Raw genomic sequence first — 19014 nt, forward strand, 5'->3', positions numbered from 1 at the left:
GCGAGCCCCTTCCTGTAGAATGAGGTTAATGGGCGAAGCTGGTGGGCCGTGTGTTTGGAGCAGTGGCAGATGCTCAGACCCAGTCCCAGTGGTAACGTGTGTAGTGGGTACAGATGCTAGCGCAGAGTCCCAGTAGTCCACATGAAAGGGAAGGTTGCCTTCTTTCATGCCGTAAGATGTAGCCCGTCCTTCCTTGCTCTTAAGAGGATGAATGGAGGGATCATTTTTCAATTCATGTGCCGGGGGACTTCTTAAGAAATAATGCCAGATTATGTGCAGCGGGATTGTCACTAACCAACAGCACATTAGTAGTACGAGATTATATTTTTGCATCTACTGTAGATACAAATGTGGTAATTCAAACAGGCTAGCAGGCACATTGAAACCAGGCTCCACGTGTGTCAAGGAGGAGGAAACAAAACCATTCATTCATTCATTCATTTAGTGGACGTTTGGCGTGATGAAGACGTCGATTGACATCGGTTGAACAATGTATGTCCCTGTTCCTAATTGATCGGTATTAAATGGACAAACCAGCCATGTGTGAGGAGTTAGGGAATATGAGATGAGGAATTGACACGTCGGCAAGAAGAGAACGGTATATGTAAAGGGATGAGATGTGCTATAATGGCTAAAGCATAGCAATTTATTGATTTTTATTATAGTTTTTTATAAAGTGCTCAATAAAACTCTGCATTTGTTTTAAAGAGGTTTTACATCTAAAATTCCCACATTACGCTTCCAGCAGAAAAGATTGTAAGAGAAGATATTTGGCCAACCTGCAAAAGCAGTTAAGAGTGGAGCATTCATTATTTAATGAAGAGACTGTAAGGTCACGCATGTGTGGCTTAGTAACAAAGGGGAGAGTCACATGTGAGGGATAGCTTCAGGTGATGTCTAACGCTTTAGACATTACCTGACCAGCAAAAAAGGACAGAGGTGGGATTAGTCGGCTGCTGTGCTGAGCAGGTGAATAGACCACGAAATAGCAGATTGTGAAAAAGTAATTCCTCTTTAGAAATATTTTGTTTAAAAGAGTTGAGTCCAAATGAAGCATTACGGTAGACCATCTAGCCGTAATATCCAGTGTTACATGTAAGTAACTATTTCTCAGAGATTTCAAGGTGCCAGTGATAATGTGCGCCTGAGGACCGAGATTGTGAACCTCTCAGCAAGTCACTCCTTAACAGGAACCCTGTATTTTAAAGAGTAGGGTTCAAATAACGAATTACACCAGGATACTCAACCTAAATACTAGGGGCCTGATTACGACCTTGGTGGAGGGGATTACTCCATCTCAAATGTGACGGACATCCCACCCGCCGTATTAAAAGTTCCATTATATCCTATGGAACGTGTAATACGGTGTACAGGATATCCGTCACATTTGGGACAGCGCAATCCCCTCCGCCAAGGTCGTAATCAGGCCATAAGTGTTGCAGGTAAGCAACTATCGCTTGGACTTTTCTTAGTGATAAAAAGTGTGCAAGGTGAAATTCACAAGCACATATCAAAGACAAGACATTCTTGTAGAATGGAAATTTAGTAGTGCAATCCATAATTCCAACTGGCATGTGTTGTCTTTCATTGTGTAGCAATGAATTAAGCAAGGCTGCTCTACTCTAAAATCATCATCTACACACTGCAGCACGTCTTGTCCAGAACTGAGGAAATCTGAACACATCAGCCCCATTCTGAAGGAACTCCGCTGGCTCCCCTTGCCGGCGCACACCATCTTCAAAACAGCTGCAATATTTACAAACAATGATGCCCAGCACCGCTGCTTATCTAGCAGATACCCGTAGCATGACACCTTCAGACTAGGAAGTATAAAGAAGTAAAAACAAGACAGAAGTACTTTTAAATCTATACACTCAGGATCTGTAACACCATCTCTATATCCATCAGGACTGGCTCAACACTGCTCAAATTTAGAAAAGAGTTGAAGTCTCATCTCTTTAAAGAATACTACATTACAGCACATTAACCCGTCACAACCCAGCCTCCTCTTCTGGTACTCATTGACTTTAGGCTTGTCTTTGACCATGTACAGAGCTCAGTTGCCTTTTGGCAAATTGTGTGCTATATGGTCACTATACACATTCATATGCATGCCTCATCTCAGATAGGGGCATATATCATCAGATTTGGGACGACAACAAGGAAGGGTGTGGTCAATAAAAAATGGTCAAAGTTCACCTGAAAAGTTACAAAGAAGCCTTAGATGTGGGATATAAGGTGCAAAAAACGTGTGGGTTTACAGGTCTCAACTTACGTATAAGCATGTGCCTTTTAAACCTTCTTCTTAAGAAGGCATTAGCCTCCCATCTAAAATCAATTAAATTCCCTTCCCCCACGGAGATGATAAGCTCCAGCCATGAATCCTTTGATAGAAAAGAATGAGAGCCGTAATAACATATTCAAGAATTAGGAATCTGCTGCCCAGGGGAGGCAGGTCACAAATACTGTCCCATATGATCAACCCCACTCCAAGGAACTTGGAGGTTGTGAGCATCACTTAGAAGTCAGCAAACATGCGTTTAAGTTTGCAAAGAAAGAATAAGTGAAAGCAAAGAGGGGGATCTGCTGTATTGTGGAAAGGAACACGGACAAGTGCATCCCTCAAATACTTTCCTTATGAGGTGCAAGAAGTAAAAAATGTTTTACAAAAATTATAGAAAAGATTCTTTGGTTTAATTTTACAAGTTTATAATCTTCTAGACTGACACAGTTTATGGACATGTTAATGCAGACACTACTTCATAAACGTGGGCATAGTGTTTCTTAATACGTCTAGCAATCATTTAGTCTTTATTAATATGGCCACCATCGTTGTGGGTTTTTGTGAATTTCTTTATCACAAATGAAAGTGGGCCATACAGCATCAAATACACCTTTGCCTGTCGCATTTTACATGAGGAATGGACTAACATCTAGATTTTGGCAACAGACAGGTATTTGTAACACATTTGCTGAAAATTAATGCTCTCTCCATAAAGTAAGTAGGCTTGAAGATGGCACTATAAAATTGTTCTGAAGTTTGCGAAAAAGACTAATGAATAATATGAAAAACTGAGAGTTGATTAAGTTTATTAATAATATCACAGACCATGCTATGATATCACATTTTGCCACCGCTTGTACGAAGACTGATCTTGTATATTAAGTCAACACAAAGTTCTAGGAGGTAAAACGTTTCAGATACTTTTTTTTTCTCCAGAAAATGTTTAATGAAATGCTTTGGCAGCCTGTCTTGTTAGGCTGGGACATTCCTGTAGTATGTGCGTGGGCTCATCACGTGATTAGGCTGCTAGATGATGGACTCAGTGATGGCTAGACCTGTGTGTAAAAGAAAAATCCTCTAAATGCGTGCAACGGTGGACGTCGATGAAGATGTCACAATGGATTTTCATAGGAACATGACTGTGTACGTTAACACCCCAACTGAAGAATCATATGCGGTGTTGCTTTTTATAGATTGTTTTTTCTCTGCAGACCTAGTTGTGTTCCCAGGATACGTCCTACGCGGTGTCTGCGTGACTCACCAGGTCTTCGGAGCTTCCTGTGGCTTCCTTGGAGTGAAAAACACAGCTCAGAGCAAATAGATGTCACATAATCCTCTCCACAATACACACAAAGTGTATTGAGACAAGTAACAAAACCCCACTGGGTGATGAATGCGCTGTGGTGGGGGTTGGAGATGTCATGGGGTACGAATGAGATGGGCAGATTAGCGGTGGAAGGGTCCCAGGCACCACACGTGATACGCGTGTATCAATGGAGCGCAGCCCTTTAGAGCCACTCAATATTCACTTGGAGTGAAAACCTTCTCCACTCACTGAACTTCACTGTAGTGTGTAAAACAACTTGTACACAAGGGCTGTATCTTGATGGATTGTACTGGCTAAGGGCACAGCTGGGCGCCTGTTTTTATGCACCTGCATGTGTAAAGTGAATTAATTTATCCAGACATATCTCTGAGTTTGGGCTTGATTTCCAGGCAGTACATTTCGAAAGCACCCAACAGGGACAGTGTTTCTCTGTTTTGGGGGGTGTGATGTCTAAAATAATGTCCTGATCAGAGATACATTGTGTTAAATGAATTCATTTTTCACACTGCATGGGCTTAGATACAAGAGCTCAGCTGCTGTCTGAGCCGGTGCAAACCATCCTGATGCAGCCTCTGGTGTACTTCTCTTCTAGACTCGATAAACTGACACCCTGGTGAAATGACCCAATACTTGGGGATACAGTGATGGGTTCGAGAGAGAGAATTTACTTTTTGACAAATGTAAAAACTTTTATGAAAACGGGTAAACCGATTTTATATTGAATATTACAATGCTGCTGTTGAACTGTGATTATTCAGCTACCTTATGTGTTTTTTTGTCTTTTTTTTTTTTTTATGGGTTTAGAAGTAATCGAAAACAAATAAATATATCAATAAAAAGATACGTAAATAAAATCCATTGATTTGTTGTGCCTGCTTTACAAGGAGTCACCACCTCAGTTCATGCCTCGATAAAGTGTGTAGCCAACAGGGCCCTAGTCTTTGCTGCTTGCCCATTTTTTTGCTTCTCAGGTAAAGACATGACGGGTGTGACCGCAGGTTCTATTCTAAGCAAGAGGCTGGCCTCTTTGTATTCAGGTTCTGCTGAGGACCATCTGGAACTTGAGGACTGCAATGCAACATTATGACCACAAAATAAAAGTTGGCAGATGGCTAAACCAGGGGCAAAGGAAGTGGCCTATTGGGTAGTTAAAATACCCTTGGAAACGTGTCACATTCTGTGTGTTCCTTCCTAGTTCATACAAAACAGACAGTTTACATCAGATCAATTTAATATGTTGTTTAGTGAAATTTCATTTTGGTTTATTTCAGTGTGTAGACGCATATAACGCCTCTAAAGTTATTTTTCGTAAAATAGACTGACCCATCCTACACTCATCTTCTTGTACAGTTATTAGAATCTCCATCTGAATCAATAACTTACTCCCAATTCTTTTTCCTGGGACCATCCTCCAAAATCAGCCTCAGAGAGGTGACAACACAACAGACCTACCACACCCCTGTCACAATAATATGAGAATTTGACCCTTATGGCGGAATTTCCTCTACAATATGACACACTCAGAATAGAAAATTGCTCACCTGCCGTACCTGCGAAGGCAGACCAGTTGGCTGCAAGTGTCTCTGCATCCCTTGCGGCTGCATTAATTGGCGGAGCTGTTGCTGCAGAAACTGGGTGTTGCTGGCTTGTTGGGACTGCTGCGTCACTGGAGCCAGCTGTTGTTGCTGCTGTTGTTGAAGATAGTGAATTAGCGACTGCTGTCGTGAGTTTGCCGTCATATTCATCTTTTGAGCTGACTCTGGAGCAAAATGGGATAGTGGTTTGGTGTTATTAAAGGAAAACTGATCCTGAGTGACGGTGTTATCGCTCACCAAACTGGTCTGCAACCCATTTGATGACTGATGCATGATCATGTTCATGCTTTTTGACTGATTTGTAGTCATTGACTTATAGAGAGAACTTTGCATACTTGAGGGGTTGCTGGTAGGAGTGATGTTAGACAGCAGAGTATTTTGAGGGCTAAAAGGCTGTTGATGTACAGCCGGGCTCGATAGTTTTTCAGGCTGATAAGGAGGTGAAGGCCCAGTACTGGTGGATGTTATATTGGAAACCAAGTTACCCTGTGGACTTTTAATGCTATTTGCTGGTATGCTGGCTGGTGCCATGTTGGTTAACAAGGGATTTTGAGGGCTGAAAGGTTGTTGATTCAGAGCTGGGCTGGAAAGCTTCTCTGAGCCATAAGGAGGAGATGGGCCACTGGAAGAGTTGTTGGAGGAAGTAATGCTTGACAGTAAAGTGTTTTGTGGACTCTGAATATTACTGCCCTGTAAGCTGCCAGAACTTATACCAGAAACAATGACATTTTGAGGGCTGAAAGGTTGGTGATGTGGAGATGATCCTGCCCTGTAAGGTGGAGAAAGACCTGGAGGAGACATGCTCGGCCAGGCCGGGCCCTGCACTTGCTGTTGTTTGGTCGAAGATATCTGCTTACTTGCAGCCAACTGCTTCAACTGTTGTGCATGCCAGTTTGAACCTGGCATGTTAGGCATGTTCACAGGAAGTTGATTCTTACTCTGTATGGGTGGAGGAACAGTTTTGCTTGAAGGCTGGACAGAATAGTTAGTACCAGCAGATGATGTTCCCATTTGTGGTGACCCAGCTCCTAACTGGTTGCAACCTGGAGAAAAGTCCTTGCTTGTCAAGTGATTCTCGAGGTGAGATGTTTGCGGAGATGGCTTTGATGTGGTACTTATGTTTGCCTGTGGATGACTCATACAGAGAGGATCTGATGGTTTGCTGTCCAAAATCTTGTCAAGATCCAGCTCATTGGGAGAAGGATCTGGCATTTTTGTCAGCTCCTCCAGCAGGTCCTGCAGGTCCTGATCCATCGACTGCAAATTGTTGCCTTTGTCGTCATAAGGAGACATGGTGTTGTGCTCATCTACTGCCCCCTTGGTACCCATTCCTGCATTTGGCACCACAGAAAATGGAGAACCAATGCTGCTGCCGTTCATATGATTGTTTTCAAGCAGCACCGAGTGGCTAGTTACTCCCACTGATGGAGTACTGTGGTTGCTGGAAAATGGAGAATGCTGCATTTCTGAACATGACATACTTGGACTCGCGCCATGGGGTTGACCCATCGAAAGAGTGACATCATCAAGGCAGAGTCTCTTATTGTTACTTGGCAACAGAATATCAGGAATGCCGCCGGAAACAGGGGAGCTGTCATCATCAATTTTTCTCTTTATGGATCCTTGTAACTGTAAATCAAAAACACCATTATTAGCATTAAATATACACTCAAATGGGACAGAATATATTTTGAATGCTCATATATGTTATTAATACCATGCAACAACTGCATAAGCAAACAAACATGCGACCTCTCTCTGTAATCCCGTATAATAGATGTAATAGTTGATTGCAAAACGACAATTAAATGTATATTATTCATCATACTATCTGTGTAATTACTGGCAATCGGCATTGTCAGTACTCAGAAAGACACTGAAGGATGTGATTTTATAAATGTGCTTCTAGTCCTTTGCCTGTGATTAAAAAACATCTCTCATGGGTTGTTTGTTTCAAAATTGGCAGTTTTGTGGTTCTGCTCACGGTTTAAGTACAACAGGTATTTTTGAATCCTCGTCCCGAAACCTGGACACTCAAACAGAATTTGCTCTGTGTAAAGTCACGAAAAACGGTAGCACGTTATTTAAAGAGAGCTAATAACAAGTTGAACCTAAGATACCTCAATTTTCACACTGGCACACAAAAGATTACTGTAAAAGCAACGCTTCTGTGTCCAATAAGGTTTCATCATGTTATGCGATTCTGCCACAACAATTATAACAACGATTGCTAATTGAATTGCATTGTTTGACTGTTATGATAAAGTAAATATATATATATACGTCTCCTTTTTTAAAAACACTCTGCACTTTTCACATATTTTGCAATACAGAGTGGATTCTCTATGAGTTGGTCTTTCTTGCCATAGGAGGATGGTCATGTGGATTTTGAGCAGACTGATGATGGTATCTCCCTAGAACCTCTATTTTAGATGGGTGTTGACTTGGTGACTGTCTCCAAGTGGATATACACTGGTTCAGTCCAAGTGTCACCTGAACTTTATTTGCCTAACCTCCTGCCATTTGCATGGTTAGTCTCAGTCTATAGACACCAACATCGCTGGTCTTCTGCCACCTGTGGCATAACATAATGCGTGTCATGGAGAAGTGCATAAGCACTTCTTTCTTCATGGTTGCAGGTTAGCTGTTGGAACGAACAAGAGAAAGAAGTCGAGATGGGCCAAACTCTTTGCTGGTGGCTGTGAAGTAAGAACTAGAAGGTTGCCGTTATTTGATTTGCACTTGTAGGCTACAGAATGCACTGTGGAACCTGGTATTGTTCTGGATAAATAAAAGGCTGGGGTTACCTCAAGATGCGGTGGATGCTAGGCCATGCCACAAAACAACAGAACTCAACACAACACATTGACCTTTGGAAGCCTATTCTGCCTCTGGTAGAAAATCCACTTACTAACCACAATATAGTAACTAGGCATTAGGGACACCTCTTGAATATTAGGACCTTTTATCCTGCAAGGGATTCATGAAAGAATGAACTGACCTAACCTCCTGTACCCACCAGCTAATAGGATCAATCCAAGTTTTGGAACAGATGCCTCACCCGCTTAATATTGGCATGCTTCATCATCGGCTGTCTGTTCACACCCTGGTAAGATGATACTACTGGGGCGCACACAACCAAGGTTTCTTGGAGGTCAAAAATAAAATTAGCTGGATAATAGCAGGGATCCAGATCAATAATACTAAAAATACCTCTCAGAATGCCCCAATAATTTCTCTTTAATTACTGGGTCCAAAGGTATGAATAAAAACAATTTTCTTAGTCTCCTAAGGGTCTATTCTGGCAAAAAATAGGGTTTCCAGGGAACATAGTAGACTCTTAGTAGACTAAGAAAATTGCTTTTATTCATACCTCGCCAACAAAAAAACAGCAGAAATGCTTCGTAATTGCCCAACTAGAATTTCCACAGGGGATTTGGGCCTCTGTCTGTAAGGTACTGGTGAAAAACTGCCCTATGGTTGAGATATGTAAATATTGTACACGTAGACACCCAACAAAATAATGGCACTTCACTGCACAATGGGAAAAGCCAACCTAGTAAAAAAGCAATTATCTACTGCGGATGCTTTAATAGCTGTGACCTGCATGCCATCAATAATATTCCGTGATTAACACTCAAGCTACAAGTAATGGGGAACGATACAAAGACCTTATTTAATCAGCACAAAAATTTACCGCAACATGGAGCCGATTAGAAACATCAACACTTAGGGCCACATGTACGAACACATTTTGCCATAGACACAGAATGGGTAAAACCCTTTGATACATCTGGCCCTTAATCACGTGTTTCTTTTGTTCTTTTTAAGCTTTATGTATTTCACTATTTTTAAGGGTGCAATATGGAAGTTGCATGAATACTGTATGGCATGATCTATTTTTGGTATGCTCCCTCTATAAGAAAGTTACCTTAAATTACGAATTTGACAAAGGCTCAATTCTTATAAAGGTTGCTTATTTATGTTTCTTAGCCCACACACACCACCTACCTCCCAGGCATCACCCCCCCAAACAGCTAAAATTTTGTAGCACTTTAGGGCTTGTCTAGTACTTAAATACCACAAAGAGGGCAGGAAGGCTCACTTAGTTAAGGCTAACTTAGTTAGGTCATTTTTAAACATGCAGTAATTGACAGGTCACAAATTCAATCTCAGCAAGGCTGACTCAACCTTCTATTTTTCAGAGGCTGAGGACAGTTAAACCTGTTAATAATAGCCTGTTATTCACAGAGCTTGGCAACGGCGTGAAAGTTTTCATTATTACTATCCTTGCTTCTTTATCCTTTCACACACACACAAACGCACACTTTCATGCAAACACACACACGCATGCGCACACACCTGTGCACACATCCCCAGTTTTAGGGTTGACTTTTCTATATTGTTTGATGTAGTTCTGAGATGCAATATGCAGGCCTACTGAATAGTCCATGTCATGTGTAACATATTAAGGCAGTTCTGGGTTTTAAGCAACAGACCATTCCATTTTACGGACTGTAATTTTGTTTTTAAAAATGCTGCCATGTCCTTTTCACAGACTCGCTGGCTTAAAAGATTAGGTGCGTTGACATGGCCATATGACATAATATCAGCTGGCACCTTAAGATATGCATTTTTCAATTATACATATGGGTCCTTGTGAAAAGTGCAATGAGGACAGTGCAAAACATTTCACCAATATTAGTCTGGATTAAAAAGACAAATACATCCAACAAAATTCTGCTTGTGTAGCAGATTACACTGCCCTACGCTACACATACATCTTTGAAAAAGTAAAATCTCTAAAGAAGGAAAAGAAAAAATTAGAACAAAGGAATTAATTTTGGTTTTCAACAACTCCTCAAAAGAAGACACTGAGATGAGCAATAGCAGCTATTTCCAATTTTTGTAGTACTCACTGGAAGTGCAAAAGCCTTTGATAGTGTACATTTTGCTAGACGTATGCAGAAATCATTGGCTCTAGAAGCTGTGGACCTTGCTCAGAGGGCAAAACAAGAGGCACAGGGGCAAAGTTTAATTCCTCTATCAAGATTTGACATTTATTTTTTACATATTCATGATTGATTTTTTTACAAATATTCCAACCCTTCGCGGTTTCACAGGTCTTTGGTCCGTGTGATGACTCAAATCTCATTGAGATCATGGACCACTAGAGACCTGCAAGAAATGACTTGTCAGACCTTCAGAAATCTTTAGAAAGTTCTCTTCAAATTTAAATTTAAAGTAGTTAGAATCCAGAGGCGGCTTGCATATGAGGGATCCCCTGCCGAAGCACTGGTATTTAGTCAGTTGGATGGGTAAGATGTTCATTGAGGCCAACATCAGGCATTTAGTTAGTGGGTGAGGGCTTCATGAAATAATCCATTGTCTTCCCTTGCAGAAGTCTGTGTGCTAGACAAAATTATTAGTTCTTCGTTTCCCATCTTCAAAACTGTGCAAAATTGAATAGTACGTTGCGGCAAACACAAGTACTAGGAATTCCTATTGGTTTGCAGGAAAGTACGATCCACAACCACATCTACTTGTTATTCCAGCGGCACAACCCTGCTCTACGTATCTCCACCTCCGGTTAGCCGACACAACAGTGGGACCAGAAAGGTTAGCTACAATCTGAAAAATCAGTGCATCACATTTTCATTTTCCCACCATCCAGTTTTTAACACCCAGGTCCTAGGGGGTGCATGTTCCCCCAACTCGTTCTCCTTTTAAGTAGCTCTCAAAAGTCAAATGCAACTGAACCCAGGAACAGGTGAATGTAATTTATCAGCTGCTGGTAGCCAGTTGGTGTAACGTAAACGTAGGCATCTCTGAAGCACAAGGAACAACAAGGTTTTTACACATACTAAGTGCTTTGGGAGTTCAGAGCAGACATTTAGCTCCTCCTTTTATACCCACTGGTTTGATGGTCTGGCCATTCCTTGATGCAACTGAACCTACCACACACAAATCTTAATCTTACAAATATTCTTAATATAGTGCTCGGGGAGTGGGGCTGCCTCTTGCCAGAGACCATGTTTACTATAACCATCCATCAGTTTGGAAAGTTGCAAATTTTTGTCACTTTGCTTTTCCCCGGTTTTATTTTCAGAATTATAACAGTTTAATTCATAATAATTGTTAGTATGTTCTTTTATATGATCTGATTTTCTTTGTACAGTGCTATGGTGCTCCTTCATTAACCGTGATTTGGGGTGAATGCAAACATAATACTTTAAAACAACAATTTAAAAAATGAGGATTTATTGTAAATGTTTGCACATTTATAAAGGGCTTACAGGATCCCTGACTCTTAGTACACTCTACAGAAAATACCTATACGAATAAGAATTTAAGGTAAGGCACAACAAAAAACATAAGAATGACTGAAATCAGTTGTCCTTGTGGCAAGCTCTCCCCGCTTTCACTGAATATCCTCAACTAAAGAAAGCCTTACTTAAGCAGTGGCAGCCTGTAATTTTAGGGGGGGGTGGGCAGGCAGCACACTCACACTCATTCATTCACACACGCACGCACACCCATTCACAACACTCATCAAATATTCAAACATACACGCATGCATCAAATATTCATTAAAAAAAACACACACACACAGCTCTGCCTCGGAGGTCCACGGAGGATTGGGACTGCTGCCTTCCCAAGGTCAGCCATTGAGGGAAGGCAGCAGTCCCAACTTCATCACAGAGTGGGATGGGATCAGTGAGACTGCTGATCCCACCCCACCCTGTGACGAGCTGTCACTAATTGACACTCGCCCTGGACGCTTCATTGCTTAAACCTAAACCACCCAGGTCGGAGTCAATGGGTGACGCTTCCCCTCGTCACCAAGGGCAAGGGCCTCAAGGCACCTTTGCTGAGCTGAGGAGGTCACGCCCATTGGAGCTGTGACCTCTTCAGCCCAGCAAAGTTCAGCTCAGGCAGCCAGGAGTCTGCGCAACTTGCATATGTCTCGCTCCTGGCTGCCTGATCTGAAAATGAAGAGTGTCTGTTAGGCTGACCTTTGCTCAGCCTGACAGGCACTCTTCATGAGGGGCAAAAGATGGGGGGGCGTAGCCCCTCTGCCCTAAAGGACGGGCTGCGGCTGACTTAAGGCCAACTCAGGGGATGTCGGACACTGGGGTCAAGGTGACTCAAAGTTTACCTGATGATGCAAAGTTTTACTGATGCACAGAAAAAAACCTTTTGTTGGGCCTGCTACTGACTTGCAACCAAGGGAAGAACAAACAACAAGCCTCTGGCCCTTGGCAAATGTTTCCAAGGCCATGAATCAACAACCCCCTATTAATCAGAATTGCGAAAAATAGGACAAATGCACCTAGCACAGAATGCAGAAGATACTGCTCTGTGTGATTTTTATCCCATAAAATATCTTGACATCAACTTCTTCTGTACATTGGAAAAATCTGATTACTACACATTTTCTAAAGAGTGTCTATATAATGTCAATTGGTTTAATAACATTTTCTTAAAAATCACAATTCATCCCATTGAGCCCCAGAGTCACATCATGTGCTGCAAAGAAACCAGCCAACTTACTGACCATTTTGGAGTTTCTTAACACAAGCTGTACTAGTTTCAATCACACTTGCACAACATATGCAGCTATGCATGTATTTTCCACCGAATCATTTACATGGAAGGCACATATTGAGAAACATGGTTCACAAGTCACCTCTCATCCCCGTTTACTGTTAACTAAAACGTCTCTCGGTGAACAGTACCACCGAATTCTGTTTGCTTTACCCTTCTACTGCACAAGGTTCTCAATCTCCCTAATGTAGTAGGGTGGTGGTTGTCCAGATTTAACAGCGTACAATCCCATACTCACAGTCGAAGAGCATTTACATCCATTCTTGACCAAGTGCTATGCGCATCCGAAACACTAAGGGCCAGATGTATTAAAGATCCGTTTTGCATTTCTTAAATAGCGAATTTTAAGAAATCGCTATTTAAGAAATGCAAAATGGGATGTATGAAATTAGCGAATCGGTAATAGCGATTTCTTAAAATTCGTAATTGCTATTACTGAATCACAATTCGAGAATGCGACTCCATTCATCCATATGGGCCTGTAGGCCCATAGGTGCGAATGGTTTTGCATTTCCCAATGTGCGAATTCCAGTTAGGAATTCGCAAATTAGGTAATGCAAACCCCAGGATGCTGGGGGCCTAAGGCCCCCTCTGATGCACCCCAAAAAAATATTTGCGGACCTGTGAAGCACACAAATGCCCTAGGGGCATGTGTGCGCTACATGTCATTTTTTAAAATGCATTTATCAGGCATTTTTTTTAAATTGCACATGCTTACCACCAAATGTGATATGGTGGTAATTGCATTTCCTAAATGCTCAATTCGCATTTAGGAAATGCTTGATAAATGTGCTTTGGAAATCACAAATAGGAATTCCATATTTGCGATTTCCTATTTAGAGAAGTTGTGATTCTCTAAATGAGGTTGCAATTTTAAGGAATCGCTATTTTAGTGATTCCTTAAAATTGCACAGCGAATGCCTTTCATACATCTGGAAAGGCATTTTTGCATTTGCAAACGGCCGAATTTTGTGATTCGCACCGTTTGCAAGTGCAAAATAGCTTGATACATCTGGCCCTATGGAACTACAGGTGTTCATGCTAAACACACCTGCTACTACATAGTCCATTTACGCAAAGGAAACCAATTAATCATGTGTAGCTTTTATGAGTTATTATTTCATGGTTACCTCACAACGTGACCCTTTGCAACCGTCACAGGTACTAGCCATAAGTTGCGCAGAAGGTTTTCTAGTTCCTAACTCTACAGTGTTCTGTAAAACACCTCCTGACATTGAGGTAAGCACTTCTAACTACAGGCGTAGGGATATTTTCAAGAAAGAACAGTGGCATTGTAATCTGGATAAGTGGCAAGTCCACAACCAAAGGGGCTTGTTACGTTCCCTAGAGACTATAAGCTTTTACCCCATGGCCTTCATGTCATCGTTACACAAGAGTCTACCTGTGTGGTCACGTCTACGACTGTAACTTGAGGGGGGAAGGGCCAGTAATCGTAGGTTGGGTGAACATCTCTTGCAATGTTCTGAGGTGATTATCAGAGTCGAGCTCTGCTTGAGTGATGGGAACTGAGCAGAGGGGCGGGACAGGGAACGCTCAGAGGTGGCGGGGAAGAGCGGTGAACAGCGGAAGAGCGGACATGAAGTGTCATTAAGGCACATTGGGCTATGACCATGTCCTAGTAATGTCAGACTCAGGTGTTGCTGGTTTCAAGAGCGGTGAGGTAGATGTCTTCTCAGTTGTGTCATTAAAGTTGCTGCCAAGCAAAATAGCTGTTGGCAGGTGGTGTGAAGCAGAGTGTTCCAATGTGTCAATTGAAAAATCTTTGAAAAAATAGGGAGTACAGACAGGACAGGTGGAAACAAGAAACTTTATTTCAAGGCAATCACATATTTTTTCATTTTTATTTTTATGTTTTCCCTTTTTGTTTTGCATTATTTTGATTCTGCCTCCTGTCACCATTTGAAATCTAGAGAGGCAAGTAGCTGATCAAAAATCCTAGAAAATAAAAAGCCTGTGCTCTGAACTACTAATCTTAGGGTTTAGCAGGAGAGTCTGCAAGGTCGGGGCATTCGTTCCTGCGCAGGGCAGGGCTCCCCACGAATGGGTGGCTCTGTTTATATTCCGCGTCCTGCATTCTCAGAGATTAGGCGGCCCTTGTTGGTGAAATGGCCGCATAAAGATCTGATCGAAACACGCTTCGCCCTTTTCCCCTGCATCGGAAAGTATGCTGGCCTGTTGCTTAACACCCGTACCAATGATTAGGGAGCTCGGTCAATTTACAAGTTCATTCATAAAGCCAAGAAAACGGCTGCAGCAGACAACCCAGCAATGTGCTCTCATGTGACCTTGTAAAATCTCATTCCACGGCAGTGCAGGGCACATGACAGCTTGCCTTTAAGAGCAATATTTAGCAAACAAAGCACGCGTTTTTGCCAAATTAAACAGAAGGGCTTACATTTTGCCCCCACCCTCCCATCTAGATGATTTAAAAAATAGGGAAATTAGAAAAGGCAAGAACAATGCTGCATATTGATGCGGACAATTTCAACTGGAAGCGAAAATGCTGTAGAAGGGCAAGAGATTGCTCGCTGAAAAGTGCATTGTCTTGTTCAATTCACAGTGCGGCTCTATGCCCCGCGCATTGGACGGAACACACAGCTGTCATATTATCTTAGAGGAATTTGTTTAGGGCACATCTGCTGTTGGTATGGCCTCCCTTTAGGTGGTTGTGTTGACTCCTAAATTTGTTTCTGAGGATTCTATTACAGAGCATGCTAGTATTGTGTACAAATCGATTCTTTGGTAATGTGACTGTATCATGCTCTTGGGGCAGTGAGAGACATACCGTTAGAGCAGTGCTTAATTTGTGCTTGTTGTTTCCTGTGCTGAGCACCGGCACTTATTTTTGAGGTCCGGCGCTTTTTCTTCTGCCTCAAGAATTTGCTGCGAGCAAAAGACACATATGGGAAAGACGAAGGAAGAGAAAAACGAGAAAGCGTCACAAAGGTAGAAAGCAGAAAGCTGCAAAAGTGAGCTGAAGGGTCAGGGAGTGGCTTTAAATGGACTGAAGAGGCCTGAGATGGCTTCAGGATTACGCTGCCTCGGTATTCCGTGCTTGCACATTTAATTGCAGCAGCTGTGTGTTTAAGAGGAGGGCTTTGGGCACCAGCACGTTTTTATTGACAAAGTAAGCACTGCGTTAGAGAGAGAGAGAGGGACAGACGGACAAAAATATTCTTCACATGTTCACGACCAGATGCGCAGTTAGGTTTAAGTAGTGGAAGTTTGAGGTCGTATGGTATAGGCAGGGCCACTGGAATTATGCAGTTCTTTGGGTGTGGCATTTGGCACATTTGCCACATAATCCATCATATGCTGAGTAATCTGCAGAGTTTAACAAAAAAAAATTTCTATCTCAAAAGGATCAAGTTACTAAAAATGCTGTGCCCTGTGTTGCCCCGCATTGGAAAGCCCTTTGCAAAGGTTGACCGGACACCATTCAGTTGCTTTTTTCTGTATTTGGGTGTTGAACTAATACTAATTAGGAGAAACCTTTTACTAGACAGTGTTAATGTGTCAAAATTACAAAAAAGTAATACCATCACAAAATGTGCCTCATTATCCTGCACAATTTGCCTTTTCTTGCAGCATAATTTAGTCAACTTTGTCACATAATTTGATTCAACCCTGCCGCATAATTCCAGTGGCCCTGGTTAAACACATTTTTATTGCACCCATTCCTTCTCAGTCTGCTGTGGATGAGTTCATCACAGAGGGGGATCTAGTTTTGATTGACTTGTAGTATCCAGTAGGTAGAGTAAGGGTGTTCGATGCTTGCTAATTAGATGTGTTGTAGCTATGCTTGGTGTGGTTGGAGGTACAGTAAAGAGGTTTAGGTGCTGTTTCCTGCTGGTTCTCTGCCACGCAATATTCTGTGTGTCTGAATTAAATGGTGGTGCCAGGGAAATGGTGGCGCTGTGGCAGAATGCTGCTGTCTTATCTGGAATTTGTGTGCTATCCTAAACCTAGTGGACAGTTCATGACATAGTCGGACCTGCCACCTGAGAAAATTTGTTTGCTGTGGTAGAGGGGGCGGAGACGCAGAGGAGGCAGCGCTTTCACTCCATCACAGCCTCAGCACTGTGGAGGAACATTAGTGGGGTGGGACTTGAAGGGTGCAGAGCTTTGTGCTTGAGGAGCCACTCCTTGTAGCACAAACGTTGGGCCTGGAGACCTCATAAACTGTGGTGGATCTGCGGCAGAGCCTACACAGGAGCTGGAAACCAACTGTATGCAGTGGGATCATGCTCTCTATGCGCTCACGGTGTGACGTCGGTTCTTGAGCGAGTGACCGAGTGAAGAGAACTGATATTGTGTGATACACGGTGGCAACGTGTCTCGGGCCTGGCGTTAGTTGGGGAAGTTCCAACCCCGAGGCGATGGATTGTGTATCTCCAAAAGTGCGTTACTGTAACAAGACTTGAGATGCAGTTAGCATGACAGGTGCGCGAACACTAATTAACGATTCTCAACACGTGCCTGGGCTCGGTCCACAAAATGGGCCCTCCACACGCGTATATATTTCCATGACCTACTGCGCCAACTCGTAACATTTCCTGCCGGCGGCACACGTTTATGTTTTGAGATGAAGGTGACAGCAGGCGCAGCTGCGGGAGAACACGCACCCCTTTACCAGCCATGTTTCCCTGGCTGATGCTAAAAATGCAGAATTTCCCGGGGGCAGGAGTGCGAAGAGGGCAGCGTTCTTCTCGAAGATTAAAGTCAACACGCGGATTCTGTTTCTCTTGCAGTTCTGCTCTCTGTCACAGCCAGCAGCACTTGTGCTCTCTTGTAAAATGTCTGCCTCACAACGTCACTCTGCTCTCAAGTTGATGGCCTGTCAATCACTGTCGTCCATTTCAGAAGTTGCATCTCTGCCACGTTGAAGGCGGGACATGGTTAAGTAAAGTAGTTTCCTTCAGCCCTACATTCTACACAAGTAAGGAGCTGACAAATCCGCTGTGGGAATACTAGAGACCACATTGTGAAGATGAAGGCATTCACACTTTTTTGTGTGAATAAGACCGTGGGGCTGTCACAAAAACACTTACCCTCACAAGTATCTGGTTACCTGCCACAGCGCTCATTTAGTAGAGATTATAGATGAATTTGTCCTGCTTGCCCAGGGCAGCGAGCTAAGCAATGGCAGGTCCCTGCTTCACTGTGGTTGATTGCACCCTAAGATATCGTGTGACTACAGAATGACATCCAGATAATGCATTTCATGCCATGTTCGTTGTGCAACATGCATTTGGATGCACAGCAAGAAGTATATGGCCATGTTCACACAAAGCTGCTGGAGTTTCCTGCAGTGAACAGCATTACTTAACTCAGGAAAATGTCCTGCAGAATCACCTTTCTGCTCCTCAACAAATAAAACAATGCAGAGCAAAAATGTATATGCACGTTCATACATGTACAGACCTGGTGGACAATGACCGCCAAAGGTCACCCTGGCACAATTTTCAACCAAAAGCAGGTTCAGTGTTAGTTTGGAAAAATGCCCTCCTAAAGGGGTTTCTTGGATTATCAGCATGATCAGTCAGGCTGCTTAGTATCATCTCTTGGTGCTTCTAGCTAGGTGAAATATTTGTGGTAGGCCACATAATACTTTCATCAGCTGAGATGAACACCAGCTAAGCACATGATGCTTCACCAATTTTCACCCGATATTAACCCCACTTTAGACTTATAAACTAACTTGAAGGCCCTGCCTAAAGTTCCATACCAGACACCTTATTTGGTTGTGAATGTTCAGATCTTCCAAAGCAGCATGCATTCTGTCTTCGTGTTGACCACTGAACAACCAAAGCAAAAAGAAATAACCCACAGTCAATAGGTACCAGAAGTTCTTGTTTTGTTCCCCAGTTTGGTTTAGATTCCCACGAGTGACAGGCACCCATCTTGCTTCAATGACAACATAGTCAAATTAAACCTCTCACCAGCAGAATTGAATGGGAGTTGCACAGACACATGCACATTTGCAAGCACTGTTAGGAACCTTTGCCCTGCTGCCATTTTGCTTGACTCTCAGGTAGTTCTTTATATAGTTTTAACAAAGAAAATGAATGCTCCCTTATATGAGTAGTAGACACTATTTTTGTTTCTCACAACAGGAACGCGCACGCGCACACACGGGCACCTGTTGTCCCTTTCAAGCTACTATAAACGATATTCCA

At 42.6% G+C, this 19014-nt stretch overlaps 1 protein-coding gene across 4 annotated transcripts in view; it reads right to left on the minus strand.

Annotated features, from left to right (window-relative positions):
• MAMLD1 (mastermind like domain containing 1) overlaps nucleotides 1–19014 on the minus strand; it is a 245932-nt gene that overhangs the window by 115994 nt on the left and 110924 nt on the right. For 2 of the 4 annotated variants that reach the window (XM_069212410.1, XM_069212407.1), the window contains exon 2: nucleotides 5153–6835. In XM_069212410.1, the coding sequence (XP_069068511.1) occupies nucleotides 5153–6835 (1683 nt within the window). The remainder of the gene's footprint in view (nucleotides 1–5152; nucleotides 6836–19014) is intronic. The other 2 variants (XM_069212411.1, XM_069212409.1) reach the window with 1 other exon arrangement.

This window comes from Pleurodeles waltl, chromosome 2_1, assembly GCF_031143425.1.
Source record: "Pleurodeles waltl isolate 20211129_DDA chromosome 2_1, aPleWal1.hap1.20221129, whole genome shotgun sequence".
Classification (NCBI taxonomy): Eukaryota; Metazoa; Chordata; class Amphibia; order Caudata; family Salamandridae; genus Pleurodeles; species Pleurodeles waltl.